At 39.4% G+C, this 19,574-nt stretch overlaps 1 protein-coding gene across 1 annotated transcript in view; it reads left to right on the top strand.

The window, feature by feature from the left end:
- LOC124594124 overlaps window positions 1-19,574 on the top strand; it is a 214,698-nt gene that overhangs the window by 174 nt on the left and 194,950 nt on the right. Inside the window, exons 2-3 of the mRNA XM_047132481.1 lie at window positions 82-473; window positions 564-738. Coding sequence (XP_046988437.1) covers window positions 82-473; window positions 564-738 — 567 coding nt within the window. The remainder of the gene's footprint in view (window positions 1-81; window positions 474-563; window positions 739-19,574) is intronic.

Here is a 19,574-nt window from a genome sequence, read left to right as displayed (position 1 = left end):
TCCATTTGAGACAAAAAAATAAGTATGTAAAAGGTACTTGAACTCAAAATTCATTAGTTGAGAGTGTTTTAATTTTGTCAGATATGTTTACAAAGGAAATTATTAAGTGTTAGCTGTGCACTCAAGAATGGTCACCTGTGGTTTGCTGTTACAGAAGCAGAACCCCCAGCACAAGTATTTTTGTTGCCATGTGCAGTATGTGGACGAACATTCCGTCCAGAATCACTACAAAAACACTCAAAAGTTTGTGAACGCAATGCCACAAAGAAACGAAAAATTTTTGACTCTTCAAAGCAACGTATTCAGGGCACTGAATTGGCAGAGTTCTTGCCAGCACTACACATGCAGCAAGCTAAAAAAATAGAAAAATGCAGAACAGCAGCACGGCAGAAGTCGCAATGGAAGGAAAAGCATCTTGAATTTATGCGTGCCATACGCGCAGCGCGGCAAGTTGAGAAACCTCTTTCACCAAGGTAAGCATATTTTAATATCCACCACTGTAAAGTACAATGAATTCATGTACTGTTGATCAGTACTGACTTTCGACAAATACATTTTTGTAGAGCCAGCGCTGTACTTACAAGGCCGCCTGAAAGTGAAAGATGTCCACATTGTGACAGACAATTTGGTCCAAAAGCTTTCGATCGACATATTGAGTGGTGTCGTGAGCAGAAGGCCCGTGTGCCAAAGTCACCAGCAAGTATTAAGGCAAAGGAGAGACTAGAAGCAAGGCTAAAGGTGAATTACAGTTTTTAGAAAAGGCTAACTGGAAAAGCTTTCTTCTATTTGCAATTGTCTGCTATAATTTATAAAAATGTTTTGAGATTCACGTTAAATAAAACATGCATACAGTCTGCTTTTGACTCCATCGGTAAAATCTTCAGTAAAGAAGTTTTAGTTTAATTTCTGGTTGAAAATAAATAATAAGTTTTAGTAACATGTACAGTAGGTACTTGGTATTAACTAACACTAGATTAAAAACGGAAAAAATCAGTTTACTAGAAAATAAAAGTATGGATGAGATTATATAAATACAACATCAAAAACTAATTATGCCTTTGTTACTGTGCATTCTTCTCGGCATGGATGGCAACTCTTTTGTTGCTGAAAGCAGCTCATTTATTAGATTTAGTTTTCATTTTCCTATCTGTCAAACTGTACTTGTAAATTTTGGAGTCATGGTTACAAACTTCATACAGTGAAATGGCCGTGAGACAAGTATGATGCTTATTGTCAATCAAGAAAATAATCTGTGCATAGAGCTGTGGAAAAGTTGTAAAGAGGTACTGCCACACTGAAGTGGCTGGCCAGGCTGTGAGGAATGCATAGATGGTTTCTTTGGTAGAGCAAAATGCCAACATGCGCCTCAGCACTTACTGAGTGACTGTCAGTTCTTTTATTTTATTTTATCCCCCACTGTTAAGAGACTATTTCTGAGTGCCAGAAGTCTAGACTGTTAATACATCCATTCTATGAACACATCAGAAACTTAATTTTGAAAACCCATTTAATTTACCAAAAGCACCATAGGGTAAGTGCTACTCTTCTGTGTATTTATTTTGTTGTTCATCCACTTGTCTTCAACCACCTTAAGTTCAAAAACTTGTTATCTGCTTCTGTGACTTCATTGCAAATTTTCACTATTTTCATGTGACTGTATTATTTACACATAATTTAGTCATGTAATAATTGATTTCCGTCCCACTTTTAATCTTACTGCATTATGTTCTTCAATTCATTCTTAAATTTTATTTGTGCTAAATGCAAAGAGAACAATGTGGTCAGCAAAGATGGTTTAGATCTGTTCCGCTAATGTGCATTCCTTCTTCATATTCTCTGTTTAAGGATCTGAATACTTCCTATAGGATTGCTGAGATTAGTGTTAATGATATGGAATGCTTGTCTGGTTACTATTTCAATTCTGTATTTTCCTCTAACTTGATGAACTCTTATGTAAATTGTAACATTGATGTCTATATGCTTCTGTAGATTAATGTAGGTTGAATAAATTCCTTGTTCCTCAGAAACTTTTAGCATAAATTTTGTTGAAACTGAGTCAAAAACTCTCTCAAAATCCGTGAATCCAAGGTAAAGCATTATACTTATTGTTCGGAACTACAGTTTTGTTCATGACTTGTAAATGGTCCAGCTGTCACGTTTCTATTATTGTTTGCTTGAAACTCAAACATTCTCTTTAATAACTGTCTAGTTCCACCTGTAATTTTCTTGACTTTTCAGTTTCCTTGTACAACAACTTACCCACTCCTCTCCCTGTTTTTCAATTAACGTAAGTTCGTTTGTCAAGCAGTTCCTCCTTTCATCTGTGACTATATATCTTCATTTTCTACTATGCTGAGCTACTATAACTAGATACCAATTTTTAAATGAATTTCTGTAATGTACCTTTCTGATTAGTTTCTCTTGTTCTAGCTTTGGAGCTATTTGTACTCTGCACATATTCCCAGACAGATCACTTGCAGTTGTAAGTGGTTAAGGATCATCACATCCTGTATAACTTATTTTTTGTTTGATAAAATGTTGCAGTTTCAGTTTTAGTTCTACATGACCATTGTGGCATCCATTTTTTGTTTGTTTTCATTTGTTTTCTGTTGAGCCCAAATTTGTTGTTATTCGTGGAAAATTCTATGTCTATCTGGCATTTCCATCATCATATCTTTAGTTTCCTAGTAAAGCCTTATTCCAAACTTTTTGTTTATTTAATAAATTGCAGCCAAGTAGCCATATACAGTAACTTTGCTTAAATTTTACATTTACATTTTACTTTTTGTCCCACTTTTAAAAGCAAAAACTTCTATTGTCATTTATGTTTCTGTAGAGGTCTTATACCTTCCCATCAAAATATGAGAATGCTGGTGCTAAGACTTGAATGATTTTTATGAACTATGTATCCTTTTTTTTCAACAAGTCCTGTTATTTTGCCTTTATTCTTTCAGTATCTGGAATTTTGTGTCTAATTTTCTCGTTTGCAATAAAGCCCATACCCTAATTGCCTCATTGCTATGTTCTCCTGTAGTGAAACACATCCTGACTTTTTTTGCTGCACTTCAACAATGCTATACAGTATGTGCTATCACCTGAGATATTCATTGTTATGGACTTCCCTATGGGGTTTTCTGTGTGCACTGTCCTCTCTCACCTCTTGACACCAGCTGTCTCCCCCCCCCCCCCCCCTTGCCCCCGCTTCCAGCAGTACGCCAGAGTTCACTCTTCTGCCTGCCTTCCTCTTCATATCCACATACGTAGCCCATCCCACAAGATTCACAATCCATTGCATCTATGACATCCTTGGTCAGCTCTGGTGATTCCTTTCCTCAATAGCTTATTCTGCTATTGTTCTAAGGATCTGCACTGATCGAAATTTAAAGATGTGTTATTCACTGGCAGAGCAGTGCCCCTGAAAGACAAGGTTCTAGGTTAGGTCTACTTTCAGATATGTAGTTGTAATTTGTCAGGACAATTTTTTTTCTTTTTTCTGTTGTATTAGTATCATAAAAGACCTTTACCTTCTACTTGTTTTGTTGTGACACATGCTAAGCAATCCAGTCACAGTGTAGCTGAAAGGGTACTGCTAATATTTCATTAAGCTGTCTACCTTTTCACCAGTCTTGTTTGGTATTGCTGCATTATTCAGTTCTGTAAGGAACTTATACATCGGTATGAATTTTCCATCCTTCTATCACTTGTCTACCATTAGAACATTCACTGTGCATGTAAATATGTGCAGATGCAGAGATTAGGGCCAGAATAATTTGGATATGCTAAGATACCTGACAAACAAATTTATATTTTCATTATCATGAGACAGAAATATTGTTCTTAAATATTTGTATTTTAGCAGTCTCCAACATTCACTTGAATAAGAAGCTGCAATTTGTACTAAAGCTAGTATTTTAAGCTGTCTACATTCCTGTAATAAATTTGGTGACAGACAAGTTCTTTCATTGCATCTGAGTGTAAGATGTTGGTAAATATTTAAATACTTTACAATGCAATGGATGTCTGTAGTTTCAGTTCAGAGGCTAAAACTGTGTTTTATAAGTAAATTTGAAGGTAACTGCAGGCTACATTGATTTTCTCGATTTCTGTAAAAGACACAAAAACATTATCCATACACTGCATGTGTACCAGTAGATAATTTCCAAGAAGCCTTGTAAAATGCCTTACTGTCAACGTGCACTGAGTAAATGGATCATTGTTTCATAATTAAATCATGGGAGAAGGTAAGTGGAAGATTCACATGTTCAATATATTAATAAACATTGATCCACCTACTTTCTCCCATGATTAATGAAATAACATTGATCCACTGACCTTCTCCCATGATTTCATTAAAAAATTGACTATTAATATTTTTATATCACATTCCCTTGTCAATGCACAAAACAATATCCAGACTCTCTGCCTCAATATATATCGCCCACTGTAAGGGTGTGACTTTGATACTCAAGGCTTCTTGGAAATTACCAACTGGTATTATTCTGCTTCTTTCAACTTTGTTCCTGGATGGCACACAGCAAGAATGACTCTACTATTGGTACTTCTTTGTATAAATCTGTCTTTCTTACACATTGTCATCATGGTCATATTGTGATAAATATGTGCTTCAAAGTATCAAGTTTCTTGACTATTAGAACATATGGTACCAATAAGGCAATAACATAAAAATGTTACACACTGTAACAGCAATTCTTAACAATCAAGTTATATTAAAAATGGAGGATGGTTCCTGTATCTTATTTAATAAGAAGCTCTAAAACTAATAGGTTGTCTGTATGTTCTTGCTCAGACATTACAAGTAAGGTACAGAGTATAATGTAAGAATACATAACCCTGTGTGTTTAAAGTGGTTTTTTGCCAGTGGAATACCTTACTTCTCATACAATGTTATTACTGATAAATAACGATCAGTCATACATTTACTGAATTGTTACATTCAAGCCAATGTAGAATCAGTAATAACAAAAAATTAAACATGAAATACTCCCAGCATCTTCCAAGTTGGGGCAACATGTGCATATTTTTAATATTATAGGCTGAAGACAGAAGTTTGATAGACAGTCGCTGAAAAGACAAGACACCACAACTACAGAGTGAAGGAAAAACGATGCATGTGTGTAATAGCACAATTACTACAACACTAATTATTCAACATAGTACTGCTATATAAAACAGGAATTGTGGTGCAAAGATTGGCTTCTTGGCAACATATTCTTAACACTCGGGAGGGGGGCTGTTTCACAGTATCAAAGAACTTGGTTGTCCAAATGTAGTTTGCTTTGACTTTTTAGAATTTCCCATAATGATCGTTCAAATGATGAGGAATGACTGCATCGGTATTGAAAGCTGAGTTTATACTTGTGTCAGAAAATAATTGTCACTATCACGATAGTAATAGCGCAAGGAAATACATCCTTCGCCCTCCCAACCAACTACTTAATGTAACATAACTGCGTCATATTTGATGAAACAAGCACGTAATCTACACGAAAAGATATAACACATACCCTTGCGATGTCCTATTGGTTCTGCCAGCAATATTTCAGATGTATCTACCCTCGTTTTAAAATCGAAAATCCTGATGCCTGAACGTAACAGGAATTTTACGTCGCATAAAACTGTTGCCAGGAGATCTAGCCTGTTGAAGACGAATATTAGCACACATAGTAACAACCTTCATGTGGTAATTTATTAACGCATAAGTGACTAATGTGAATTCCAACTATAATCTTTTGGTGTTTTGCAGTTTATTGTACACGCTTGCATTGCACTTTGTTTTTCGCTGCCTGTATGAATCTTCAGTCGTTCTCTGACTTCACTACAATTTTCTGTGATAGGCGATTTCTGTTGCTACGAACAGGTCGTCCAAAACAATCGCATTATTTATTTGAACTGTTGCATCTATTTTCTACCCGCCATAATATTCAAAGATTACGGAATACTATGCAGCTCAAAAATCTCTGATGTGAGCATTGCGTGGACAAGCACAACAGCCACTAAAATTCGTGTTTTGGATTGGCGTCTTTTTGTGATCTGGATGAATTATGGAAAATCTGAAGATTTTTCGCTACCATAACTTCCAAATTATACTCTATGTTCGGAACTTCTGTAATACTTCTTGCAATTACGTAGACAGGCATATGGAGAAAGTTTGAACACCAAATATCTCAATTGCGATTGTGGGTTCGTTAGTGCGTGATGGGAAAGCAAGAGCATGTTTTCCATTGTAGGAGGTGAATAAATCTTATTTCAACGTATTCCTTACTTTTACGAACAATAACTAGTAAGAGCTTTGCTGAGTAAATGAACATGATTCCTTCCTGTATTGCACCACCTGTGAAGCAAGAGCAACTTGCGCTGTGAACTCTCTCGTTCTAATGTAAAAAACAAAATAAGTTACAACAGTGAGTCTCGCACAATGCAGTGTATTGTTATACAGTTTGCTTGCAATGTTAAGTTCATATTAGTGTTTGATTCCAAGTGTGCCGTGTGCAAAATTGTGCATTTCGCTGGGGTTTCGCTGTGGGACCTAATCCTAAATACGGATAACATTATAGACAAGTTAGGGAGGCCTGCCCTTACTTTAAAGGGTGGTTACGTTCTCTTCAAAATGACACTACAAGAGCCTACCACTTTACTTACTGCAAGTGCGAAATTAATGCAAAATTAACAGACGTTAAAAAGCATATTAAAACACAGAAAAACAGCAAATTTTCGGATCTCGACAACAGAGGGTTCTGTTTTAATGAGAGACTAAAACAAAGGCCAAATGTGTGTGAATGTCTAAGGGTCCAAATTGCTGAGGTTATCGGTCGCTAGACTTACACATTATTCAAACTAACTTATGCTAAGAGCAACACACACACCCATGCCCGAGAGAGGACTCGAATCTCCGGCGGGAGCGGCGGCGCAATCCCTGACATGACCTTTTATTAATCTCATTTTGTTCTGTATTGTTCGTTGAATTTGTTGTGGGCGGACGTCCGATGACACCCGTTTAGGTTCTTGATCTGTTCACTCAGTTTTTTATTGCAGAGGGTTGCTAACCGAACATGCTGAGTTAGCGTGCTGGCGAACCGCTCTGCGCGGCAAACAAACGCAAATAAATTATCAGAAGCGGAAATCTGCATGTTCATTGCTGAACACAGTTCACTTCTGTCGTGTGGTTATTTGTCAGAATTATGTTAAAAAATTCTGATAGCAAATGGGCGAGAGAAACTCCAGTTACACAGAACTAGTGCAGAGAAATTGTCATAAACGTGTTTGTTCCACACTTTTCGGAAATGTTTACCTTAATATTTTGCTGAGAATCGATTCAGCTCAATTTTAGATAATTAACAGATATATCCGTTACAAAATAACTTGGCATTTGTATATGCTATTTCAGCGTCTCAATGCAAAATAGAACGCACGTTCTTGGGTTTGGTGAAATTAGAATCTGACACAACTGAAGCCACTGTAAATCCAATAAAAGCTTTGTTGAAGTGTCATTAACACAGAAAATATAGGTTACGTATGATACGGTGGCCCATGCGCAGTGACAAGTTTTCATGCAAAGAGCTGGGCGACTTCATTCGTTTGTTCAAAAGGGGAGGCTGACAAGCCCTTGCCACCTTTCGGCCGGTCGGCGATGACAGACACGACGCGCATGCCCTGCAATCTTTCTCAAACGATTTTACAGGAGCTATTCGGTAAAAAAAAAAAAAAAAATCATTTTTGCCTTACGTGTAGCCTTATCTGTCAGGTTCATTATGATGTGCCCATTATTTCCTTAATAGTCGCAGCTATTGTGATATTTACTTGGAAATAAGATCATGCGCGAAATTCGAAAACGTTTGCAATGAAAAATATCTGTCGCTATGATTTTGCATCTGGTGCATATTACATAACATGTTGCTGTGCATGAAATGTAACTAACATTGAGTTTTTCTTTAGATTGGTTGGAGGTTGAGTTTTTCTTTAGATTGGTTGGAGGTCTCTATCTGTCACCAATCTCGAGAAAATTGATCTGACGTAGCACACTCATTTGCGATTGCACCACGCCAGAGTGAAATATCCACAACATACCTCATATTTCATAAACGGTTTGAGATATCGAAATGAGATTTTCGCAGATGATGGCATAAGAAAATGGCTCTGAGCACTATGGGACTTAACATCTATGGTCATCAGTCCCCTAGAACTTAGAACTACTTAAACCTAACTAACCTAAGGACAGCACACAACACCCAACCATCACGAGGCAGAGAAAATCCTGACCCCGCCGGGAATCGAACCCGGGCGTGGGAAGCGAGAACTCTACCGCACGACCACGAGATGCGGGCAATAGCATAAGAGAAGAGGAGGGCATTTTGCCGTATGGTTATTATGCAAGACTTCATTATCTTACCGTGTCATTCCACTAACTACAAACTTTCCCGATGAAAGAATGTAATTTTTAAGGTCCATCGATATAGCTGGTGAAACGAGAAGTGGTATGGGTGTTGAAACAACATATGTAAAATCATTGAACGTTTAATTTGTACCTAGGATGTACCTTTTCATAAAATGCTGACCTTACTTTTTCTCAGTTCCTCAGAATTCTCTCGCAATTGCACTGAATGTTAGTGAAATGCGACTGTGTAAACTCCGCTGAGTTTTGGCAAAAGAAGCAAATTTTAACATGGCAGCAAGAGAAATGTGTAGGTTTTACTCAAAATTCCCCGCTCGTGACTTCTCCTAAAGCTGCAAATGGTTAACAAACCAGACGAAAATAAATCCCTGCGTTTTCAGTGGAATTCTTTTTAGATAACTAACCAAAGAAGAGGTGACAGATCTTCTTCCATGGTCACAATGGAAGTTTGGGCGTGGAGGGGCCCCACTTAATTTTACTAAAAGTGTGTGTGGGATTCACTTTCGAACGGCTCCCCTACAGCGCTCTGTAGATATCCTGACAAGTGATGTTGATTCTTATGTAGATCCTAAACCATATATGGGATATGAATTTGAGAAAATGGTTTCAGAAATTAAACTTAGTCATGAAACTGAAAATCTCCTTCATAAATGGTGCATAGATGTCACAATAAAAGCCAGAAGGAACTAAGAAATAGGCTTCCTAATAACATTCACATCCTGGAAAAAATACATAGAACAAGAAAAAGTGTGTGTTACATGAGTACTTTGTTGTTCTGTTCTGTTGTGATTAGATTTTGAAGAAATATTTTAAATCTATTATTGCCTGTGCAAAATGTGTCTTTTTCTTGTTAGTAATACCCACAACAGACTGTTTAAATCCACAGCTCGAAATATGGCCATTTCTTTTGACAATGGCGAACATCAGAAAAAAATGTAGAAGTCAGGCTTCTTTCCTCTTTATATTTTTGTGATAGATTACAGGTGCCTAATTTGTGGCCACTTTGTTTGTCAAAACCTGAAATACACTTTCCATGCAATACTGTGTAACATGGAGAAACTGTTTCATATTTTATTCAGAAGCAAAATGTTTTGGAAAATACAGAAGAAAAACTGAATGCCAAAGTACACAGGAAGTTTCATATATGCTAATAGGAATGTGAAATGAAGATATGTGAAGTACGAAAGCTGGGAAATATGGAGTGAAATTTCAGCATTTACCTTAAATACATTTTCTGCATAAGTCTGGTACAGAATAACTGATTTGTTTATTTTTATCACAACACTGGCATCCTCACACCTAGGTTGTATATTATGTTGTGGAATTAAGTCAGTAAGAAATCAACAGAATGAATATGGATCATAATAATGGGGAACAAATATCATAAAAACAAACATTGTAACCAAAGTACAAAACCACCTGCTTTGTTCAATTACATTGTTTTTACCATTTGATTAACAAATCTAAAACATTGTTACATAAGATGCCATCCATGTGTGTTGCCCACTTCACTTGATACTGTTCAGTGGTCCGACAATGAAGAGCTAAATTAAATGTTACGGGGAGTAACAGTAGTACAGGTTCATGCAATTTACTGTTTGACTAGGCGGGGAGGGGGTGCATAGCAGTGGCAAGGTATTATAGACATTTGTAATATGTGGGTATACTGTGTGACTCATGGGAAGGGAAGGGGTTTAGCAGCGGTGAGTGGAGAGAGCAGGTAATAATAATATATGTTTGTAATATGAAGGGTACATGTTGCTTCGTAATGCATTTAACCACTGATAGGATTTCTCATTCACATTCTGCCTAATCTGCAATGTAATGGGGGTAAATGCACTAAATATACACATCAAAGTGTTACCAGTAAGCAAAACTATTCGCTAGCCTACAAGAAAGAGGAAAATATATCCACAAAAACTGCAAAAAATTGAAGCAGGTATATAATCACTAAAATGCAGCAAATTTGGTGGTTTTTGGATTCTTCCAAAGACACTTACTTCCTATGAAGTTGTTATTCAATACTATAACAGCAGAAATTTACTACATCAGACATGGTAATACAGTTAAAGTGCCGTGTAATACCAAAAAATTGGAGCATCTGAGCTGTGACATTTCTTGCAAAGAAGCTCTTGAAAGTTTCAGCTTCTTGGTTCTCTTCATTTTTCTTCAAACCTGTTTATTCCAGGTACCAAATAGAAATTGTCATGATGTTTATGAAACGTCTATGCCAAATCCACAGCACCTACAAAGAGAATCTCTCTGTATTAGTGGCATAATGCAATTCTAAATGTACAGGGCACTTGGCAAACATACCTACAACATTCTGAGATCATGTGATGAGGCTTTCAGTGTATGTTGACAAACAAAATCTGTTCTGTGCATCAGAATGCTCATACCAGCGATATTTCTGCTCTATGCGGAATACCAAAGTTAATGGTTGGAAGAGAAAAGCAGCAATTTGATTTATTTGGAGAACTTTCAACCCACAGATTCAGCAAGTGCACTCACAGATTATATGCAACAAAATACTTACAAATTTGGAACATGTAATACATGAAGTTAAAATTATAATTAGTGATAGAGGTACATGTATTATATATTGGCCAGTCCATATGTAATGATCTGCCTTAGAGCTCCTGTACAATAGGAGTCTTAATCTGTCTGTGCAGATATCTTTGTGAATGGATACACATTGTTGCATGCTGTAAGTTACCACAAAACTTAATCATCCACAAGACACAGTTTCAATCCACAGCTGGTCTGCCACCTGTCGCCAAGAAAAGACATATCAGTGCCAAGCAGATGCAACCTCACAAAGGATATTTCTTTCAGTGCACTAACACTTAGCAGCAGAGGTGGTGCGACATTTGTATAGCACACTTTTGAGTGAGGCACCGCACACTGCATACAGCCAAGGCTGGAAGACAGAGCAGTACAAGTCACCACTGTAAAAGGAAGTGGCACACTTGGAACTCACCCATGACACCCCTCTGTTAGTGAGAGATGATGGGGAGAAATCAGCAAAGTCAAGTGGGGATGCAGCAGTCAGCACTGAACCACAGAGAAGGCATCATCATACCTGTGACAGAAGAAGGTGCACCAATTCATGACAACAAGACAAGAAGAATATCGCTGAATAATGAAGTCAAAGTGCTCATCAATACAGCTGTGGAGAGGCTATACCAACAGCTGGAATGCAGAATTCTTGAGAATGTGGTGTCCACAATAGGTGTGGCAAAATAGGGAACATCACCATCAACTCCAGCTGGGGTGTTTGGAGGTTTTTCCGTGGCCATAAGGTGACTGCCAAAGCTGGCTCAAATCCCTCCAGACCCGAAGAGGAAAAAAATAATAATTCCAAGGCCCAACATGGACAGTGAAAGAAAGTTAGATCCCGAAAAAACATCTTTGCACATACTGACAAATAAAGAAACTAAACCATGATGTAATCCCTATGGCTGAAAAGGATATTTAGCAGGTCCATGATGTAATCCCTATGGCTGAAAAGGATATTTAGCAGGTCCTCAACCAGAATGCCCTTCCCCTTCAGGGAAGAGATCAGAAAATGAAAAATAAATAAATAAAAAAAGATGCTGTGGCAGCCCCCTGTCCCATTGCTTGAGTTGCATAGTTTTCCTCTGCCTGCACCCATCTGTAGAGCCTGCTCAAGACTTGTTGATTCAGTACAGTGGCTAGCAGGCTCGATTGAGTCCATGACGATATGAATTTGCATTTGGTGTATGTTAATTCATATGTTGCTGGATATGAAATATAGCTAACATAGTGAATTATTCTTTAAACTTGGAAGGAACTTGCTATCTGTCTTCAATCTTGAGAAACTAGATTGTATGTAAAACTCTCCATCCTGAGCAGAAGCGCCAACAAAAAAGCCAAAATGAAATGTTCACTCATATCCTATAAATGGTTTGAGGTATTGAAACGAAAGTTTGACAAATGATAGCATACAAAGAGGAGAGTATTTTGCCATATGGTTAAAATACAAATCTTCTATATCTACAGCGACATTCAAGCAACTACAGATTTTTTTCAGTGAAATAATGAAGGATGAAATATGACAGAAGGTTGCAGTTATTTGTTTTATATGCATTTTCACAATAAACATTTAATATTAGTGGCATTAAGTTCTCCACATGGGTAAATCTTACATGAGAAAGAAAAACTTTGCTCATGTTTCAGCAGCTACTTGAAGCCAGTGACAGAAGCTGGTTAGTAGTCAGTGGTCCCATGTCCTCCTCCTCGGTGAGATCACTTGATGTAATGTTTCAGTCCTCAAGAATTATGCAGTACACATAGAGCCTTAACATATTTACAGTCTCCACTTTACACTCAAAAGACCATTTACACACACAATCTGGAACTCAATATACCAAATGCACACTACATTTTGACAAGCACAAGAAAGTCTGTAGTTAAAAACTTTATGTTTGTCATTTGCGGTAATTCTGCATTTAGGATAGAGTTGCATTAAGTTTTTTTTTAACAATGTATGTGCCTCACAACCTATGAAAATGCAAAGTGTTCCAGAGTTCCCAGTCAGAGTCAGAGTCTAACTGCATAGACAGACTCACTGTGGACATTGCAGGGCACTATGTGCTTCACGGGCACTGGGCCACTACTGGGTCCTCCCATGTCTCTGCTGTGGGCAGTATGCATTAACCTGCAAAAGCTCTATTGTTCTGCCAGACCTCTGCTCTGTCTCTGCTGCATGCAGGCAATTCTTGTGTTCTCAGCGCCTCTAGGGGGAAAACAGGCAAAGTGTCAGATACAGGAAAAAATCTAAAGGTTCAAGACAGAAGCTCCTTAACCAAAGGCAGTTTGCACATATTAATTTACTTTGTAAGCTACAGAGTGAACATCACGACTTTCAAAATTATTTGCAAATGATTTTTTTCTCTACACACATCTATATTCTGCATATCACTGTGAAGTACATTACAGACCATACACTCCATTGTACCAGACTTGTGTCTTGCCATAGACTAGATACACTATGTGATCAAAAGTATCCAGACACCTGGCTGAAAATGACTTAAAAGTTTGTGGCACCCTCCATCGATAATGCTGGGATTCGATATGGTGTTGGTCCACCCTTAGCCTTGATGCCAGCTTCCACTCTCACAGGCATACGTTCAATCAGATGCTGGAAGGTTTCTTGGGGAATGACAGCACATTCTTCATGGAGTGCTGCACTGAGGAGAGGTATCGATGTCGGTCGGTGAGGCCTGGCACGAAGTCGGCATCCCAAAACATCCCAAAGGTGTTTTATAGGTTTCAGGTCAGGACTCTGTGCAGGCCAGTCCATTACAGGGATGTTATTGTCGTGTAACCACTCTGCCACAGGCCATGCATTATGAACATGTGCTTGATCGTGTTGATAGATGCAATCACTCTCCCTGAATTGCTCTTCAACAGTGGGAAGCAAGTAGGTGCTTAAAACATAAGTTTAAGCCTGTGCTGTGATAGTGCCATGCAAGACAACAAGGGGTGCAAGTCCCCTCCATGAAATGCATGACCACATCATAACACTACCATCTCCGAATTTTACTGTTGGCACTAGCCACGCTGGAAGATGACGTTCACCGGGCATTCACCATACCCACATCCTGCCATTGGATCGCCACACTGTGTACCGTGATTCATCACACCACACAACATTTTTCCACTGTTCAATCATCCAATGTTTGCGCTGCTTACACCAAGCAAGGTGTCAATTGGCATTTATTGGCACGATGTGTGGCTTATGAGCAGCTGCTCGACCATGAAATCCAAGTTTTCTCACCTCCCTCCTAACTGTCATAGTACTTGCAGTGGATCCTGATGCAGTTTGGAATTCCTGTGTGATGGTCTGGATAGATGTCTGCCTATTGCACATTTTGACCCTCTTCAACTGTTGGTGGTCAGCAGAAGAGATCGGAATGTAAGCTTTTGCGCTTTATGTGTCCCTTCATGTTTCCACTTCACTATCACATTGGAAACAGTGGACCTAGGGATGTTTAGGAGTGTGGAAATACCGCCTACAGACATACAACCCAAGAGACACTCAATTACCTTACTATGTTTGAAGTCTGTGAGTTCCGCAGAGTGACCCATTCTGCTCTCTCACAATATCTAATGACTACTGAAGTCACTGATATGGAGTACCTGGAAGTAGGTGGCAGCACAATGCACCTAATATTAAAAAAGGATTTTTCTGGGGGTGTTCAGATACGTTTGATTACATAGTGTGTGTCTGAGAGAATAGACATGAAAATATAAATACATGTGTCTTGATGGCAAATCTTGCAGATTGCACTCTTCGTTCGGCCTATTGCAGGAATCAGGTGAGGGCGGGACCGGTGAGGATAATGTACAAGGAATACTATGTATGTAGTGTGTTACATATGGGAGTTTGGGTTGGCTGAGAAGTATGCTTGGATAGCTGAAGAAGTTAAGGTGTCCACTCATAATAAGTGAGAACTCTGGGTTCAAGTCTGGATCCGGTACAAATTTTCACCTGTGGCCATTGGATTTATTTCAGTACCCAATAGCAGGTCATGTCAGAATTTCATTTTTGCCATGCATGTTAGGGTTAATATTGCTCTTGGTTCTGTATCTGTAACAGTACACCCAGAACCTGGTGTTTTTAGAATAATGTTCTTGGAGATACAACCAAGATACAGCTATAATGAGATCTGAAATCAGTTGCTTCAGTGTTAAATGACACATCTGCTCAAAAGGGCTTGTTGCATCAAACTCTTTGCTTGCTTATAAGTTTCAGTTTAATTCCTTAAATTGATTTTAGTAGCATACTTATATTTTTTCACCACGTCTTTTCATTGTGCCATGAAAAAACAAAACAGTCTTCTTACAGGTTCTTCCACCTGCAAAAGCTAAGCATTATAGCATATTTTCCATACTTCAATCTTTATTTCATTCAAAAATAATGATAGCACCTCTTGATCAGACCTGCTTGAAATAAGAGCCATGCGGTTAGAGTCACCATGTCACTGACTGCGCGGCCCTTTCTACCTGAGGTTCAACTCCTCCCTCGGGCATGGGTTTGTGTGTTGTCCTTAGCGTAAGACAGTTTAAGCAGTTTGTATGTCTAGGGCCGGTGACCTCAGCAGTTTGGTCCCTTGGAAATTCACACACATTTGAACATTTTGAAATAGGAAAAGCACAAGGAAAACCTTGTGTCATGTTGTCAAGCACAAGAAGTGTAATTAACTCAAAAATATAACCATTTGTTCCATGAATTTAATTGATGCAAATACAATCACTGCTGCATCTCCTCAAAATTTCAGACTGTGCATTATTCATAATAATGAGGACAAAGTCTTCCCTTGCCAGTAGTGGTTGAGGTTGGCTGCTTTTATCTTGTGGCTTGTAGAACAACACACAAGGGTTATCACTAGCACTGATTTCATTTACCTACACTTCTACATTGATGCTGTTGTTTTTGTGAGTGACATTGTTAGAAGTACAATATGGTCCATGCTTTTTGAGGTAAAGTGCTGTCTGCCCATGGCAGCCAGAGACAGTGGTCATGTGTGTGAGAGCTGTGCTTTTTTTTTCGTGTGTGTGTGTGTGTGTGTGTGTGTTTGTGTGTGTGTTTGCGCACACGGGCGCGCATGCTTGTGCTATATTAATGCTGTCTGGATTTTGTTTTATGTACTGCTGTTTCCCCCTTTGCTAGCCTGAAAAACTGAGTCAACATCCCTCTGTAATGAGTGTAATGTTGAACTTGGAAAGAGAATAGGGTGTTAGTATTATATATTGCAAAGCTTTGGGAATATATTTTTCTAGAAAATAAAATAGCTTGAAAGTGTTAATGTGAAAAGATAGATGTTTTATTATTGCCGTTATTATTTATTTGTGTTAACTTTCTACCAGACTCGTACTCTGCATGATCTAAGTAATCCTTTAATGTGTAGAACATTTTGCTTAACAAGTACTTCTTAACTGCTTTTTAAAGTAAGTTTGCTTTAGAATACTTTTAATTGCCTAGGGCAATTTATTGTACAGTTTTATTCCGTGGTAGAAAATGCCGTTGTGTGTTTTGTGCTTATTCTTTCTTGGTAAATGTAGGTTCAATTTAGCCCTTTTTCTGTGGTCACTGCGTGACACTGTTGTTCACGCAGTAATTATCAATACAATTTTTTATGTAAATGTACTCACACAGTGTAGTTAATACACCCAGTGTTTTGAACAGATCTTGAAAATGAGCTCAGTTGCTTTGTGTGGTTATTATTCTTATACCCCTTTTCTGTAATTTTAAAACTGCATTCCTATTTACTGCCTTTGTTTTCCAGAAAAGAATTCCATAGTTAAGAACTGAGTGTATGTATGGATAGTATATAAACAAAAGACACTAGCTGTTATCACTGATGACAGGACTGGAATCCCCTCCAGGTAGGCCACTTCCATATGTTGAGCTGTCTACCTTAATAAGGCAACTCCCATCCCCATGTCTCCTCATCGGGGACTCCAGTGCTTACTACCCCCTGTGGGGGTTTGCCACTTCAATGGGTAGGGGTCTTCCAATTCACCAACTTACTATAGGCTTTGATTTGTGTCTCCTCAATGACAGTTCCCCTACCAGTTTCAGTGCTGCTCATGGCACCTTTACTGCTATTGATCTCACAATCTCCTCTCCTGCTCTTGCCGCTTCCCTGTATTGGTCACCTCATGATGATCTTTGTGACAGTGACCACTTTCCACTGATTCTGTCACTCCCATGCTGCCACCAGGCAGACAGGTCCTCACATTGGGCATTCCAGAGGACCAATTGGCCTTTACACATGTGTATGGTGCACTTTGATACCTCTCTTTCATATTACATTGATACAGTCATGGAGGGCATCTTTGTCACTATTCTTCAGGCTGCTAGCACTGCTATTACCCTATCCACAGGTCCCCCTTGTACCGTGATAGACCAACGACATAGCACTTGCTATCCAGGACTGCCAATGGGTGCTGCTTTTAAGCACCTCCGTACTAAAGCTTGCTACTACCTTATTAATCAAAGTAAAAAGGTATTCTGGGAGCACTGTTTCATCCCTGGAGCATAAGCCTCTTCATCGCAGGTTTGATCCAAACTCCATAGCCTTCTGGGCCACCAGTGGCAATCACCTTTCCAGGTCTTATCCTCCAAGGTGTTCTGTGTACTGATCCATTGGTCCTTGCAATGCACTTTGCAACAGCGTCAGCATCCTCTTCCTATACTGCTACCTTTCTTCAGCAGAAACGCCAAGTTGAACAGACACCCCTCTGTTTCAACCCCCACCAAGCTGAATCCAATAATGGCACTTCACTGAATGGGAACTCTTGCAGGCTCTTATCTCTTCACATGACACGGCCCCAGGCATGGATTCCATTCACATCCAGATGATCCAGCACTTGGACATTACCCAGAGGCAACATCTACTCAGGGTCTTCAACTGTATTTGGCTCACAGGTGCCTTCCCCTCACAATGGTGAGACAGTATAGTTATCTCATCGTTAAGCCTGCGAAGAACCCAACAGCTACCGCCTGATTAGCCTGACCATCATATTTTATAAACTGCTCGAGAGGATGGTTAGCTTCCTATTATGTTGGGTACTCAAATCTCTGGGCCTTTTGTCCTCATATTAGTGTGGCTTCCAGTATGGATGATCTACAATTGACTGTTTACTCAGATAGGATACAGCAATCTGACAGGCTTTTACTCATCTCCGGCACCTTGTCGCGGTCCTCTTTGACCTACATAAGGCATACGGCATGGTTTGGCACCATTGCATTTTAATTACCCTCCAAGACTGGGGCTTTTGCGGCCCCCTTCTGATTTTTATCTGTGAGATTTTATCCCACTGGCTCTTCTGGGTTGGAGTTGGCACTTCATTCAGCACCCTTCAGATTCATGAGAACATTATCCCACAGGATTCTGCCTCATAGCTATCAGTGGGCTTGTAACCTCTGTTGAGCCTCTGATTAACCCAGCGTTGTATGTTGACAATTTTTGCATCTGGTGCAGCTGTCACTCGAGAGCATCTGCCGAGTGCCACCTCCAAAGTGCCATCCGACAGGCCGCTGCAAGGATCATCTCCCGTGGCTTCCAGTTATCTCCCTCCAAAATGCAGGTTATGCATTTTTGCTGTTGACCCACAGTACACCCCAATCAAGAACTTTTTCCAGTTTTTCCCCTCCAAAACCTGGGTTATGCATTTTTTATATTGGCCCACAGCACACCCCGATCAAGAACTTTTTTTAGGTGACCAGCATCTATATGTTGTAGCACAGTCCCATTTCTTTGGCCCAATTTTTGATAATAAGCTGAAGTGGGTGGCCCATATTCACCACCTGTAAACTACATGCATGCTCTCCACGTCCTGGCCCACACACCTTGAGGTGCAGACCATGCTACTTTTCTCCATCTTTACCATGATGTGGTTTCATCCAGAATAGCGTACGGTAGTCAGCCTTTTGGCTCATTGGCTCCTTCCACTCTGAAAATACTTGACACTTTTCATCAGTGTGGGGTATGTATGGATATTGGTGCCTTTCGCATTAGTCCCGTTGACAGTCTCCTCGCAGAAGTGGGGATTCCCCCTCTACAAATGTGATGAAGCCAACTCCTGGTTTCTTACGCAATCACCATTTACCGATTCCCTAACCATCCCGTGCACCCTGATGTCTTTGCAAATGAGGGACGTCTCCATCCTGATACCTACCCCTAGATGGGATTGCTGGTTGGCATGCGTCTTACTTCCCTCTATTGAGATCTCCATCTCCACTCACTGAAATGTGTCCTGTATGTTTTCTCTCACCCCTCCCTTCCTTGGAGGGTGCCTAGACCACAGATTAGGATTGAGCTATTCCGGGGTCCTAGGGTCACTGTTGCCCCTATGGACTTCCGGCATCATGTACATTCCATCCTTGCAGAGTCTGAGGGGGCTATCACTTCTGCACTGATGGTTCTAAGAAGATCTTTGATAAGGCAGGATATGCTTTCACATCTCCTACTGGTTTAGAACACCATTTATTGCCAGGATCGTGTAGTGTGTTCACAGCAGAGCTGCTGACCATTAACAGGTTCCTCCATTTTGTCACTCAGGCCTCCCTCTACAATATTTTAATATGTACCGACACAATGAGCAGTATGCATGCTATAAACTGGTGCTA

The sequence above is a fragment of the Schistocerca americana genome, chromosome 2, assembly GCF_021461395.2.
Source record: "Schistocerca americana isolate TAMUIC-IGC-003095 chromosome 2, iqSchAmer2.1, whole genome shotgun sequence".
NCBI classification, from domain to species: Eukaryota; Metazoa; Arthropoda; class Insecta; order Orthoptera; family Acrididae; genus Schistocerca; species Schistocerca americana.
This window is presented reverse-complemented; position numbering and strand designations above follow the sequence as displayed.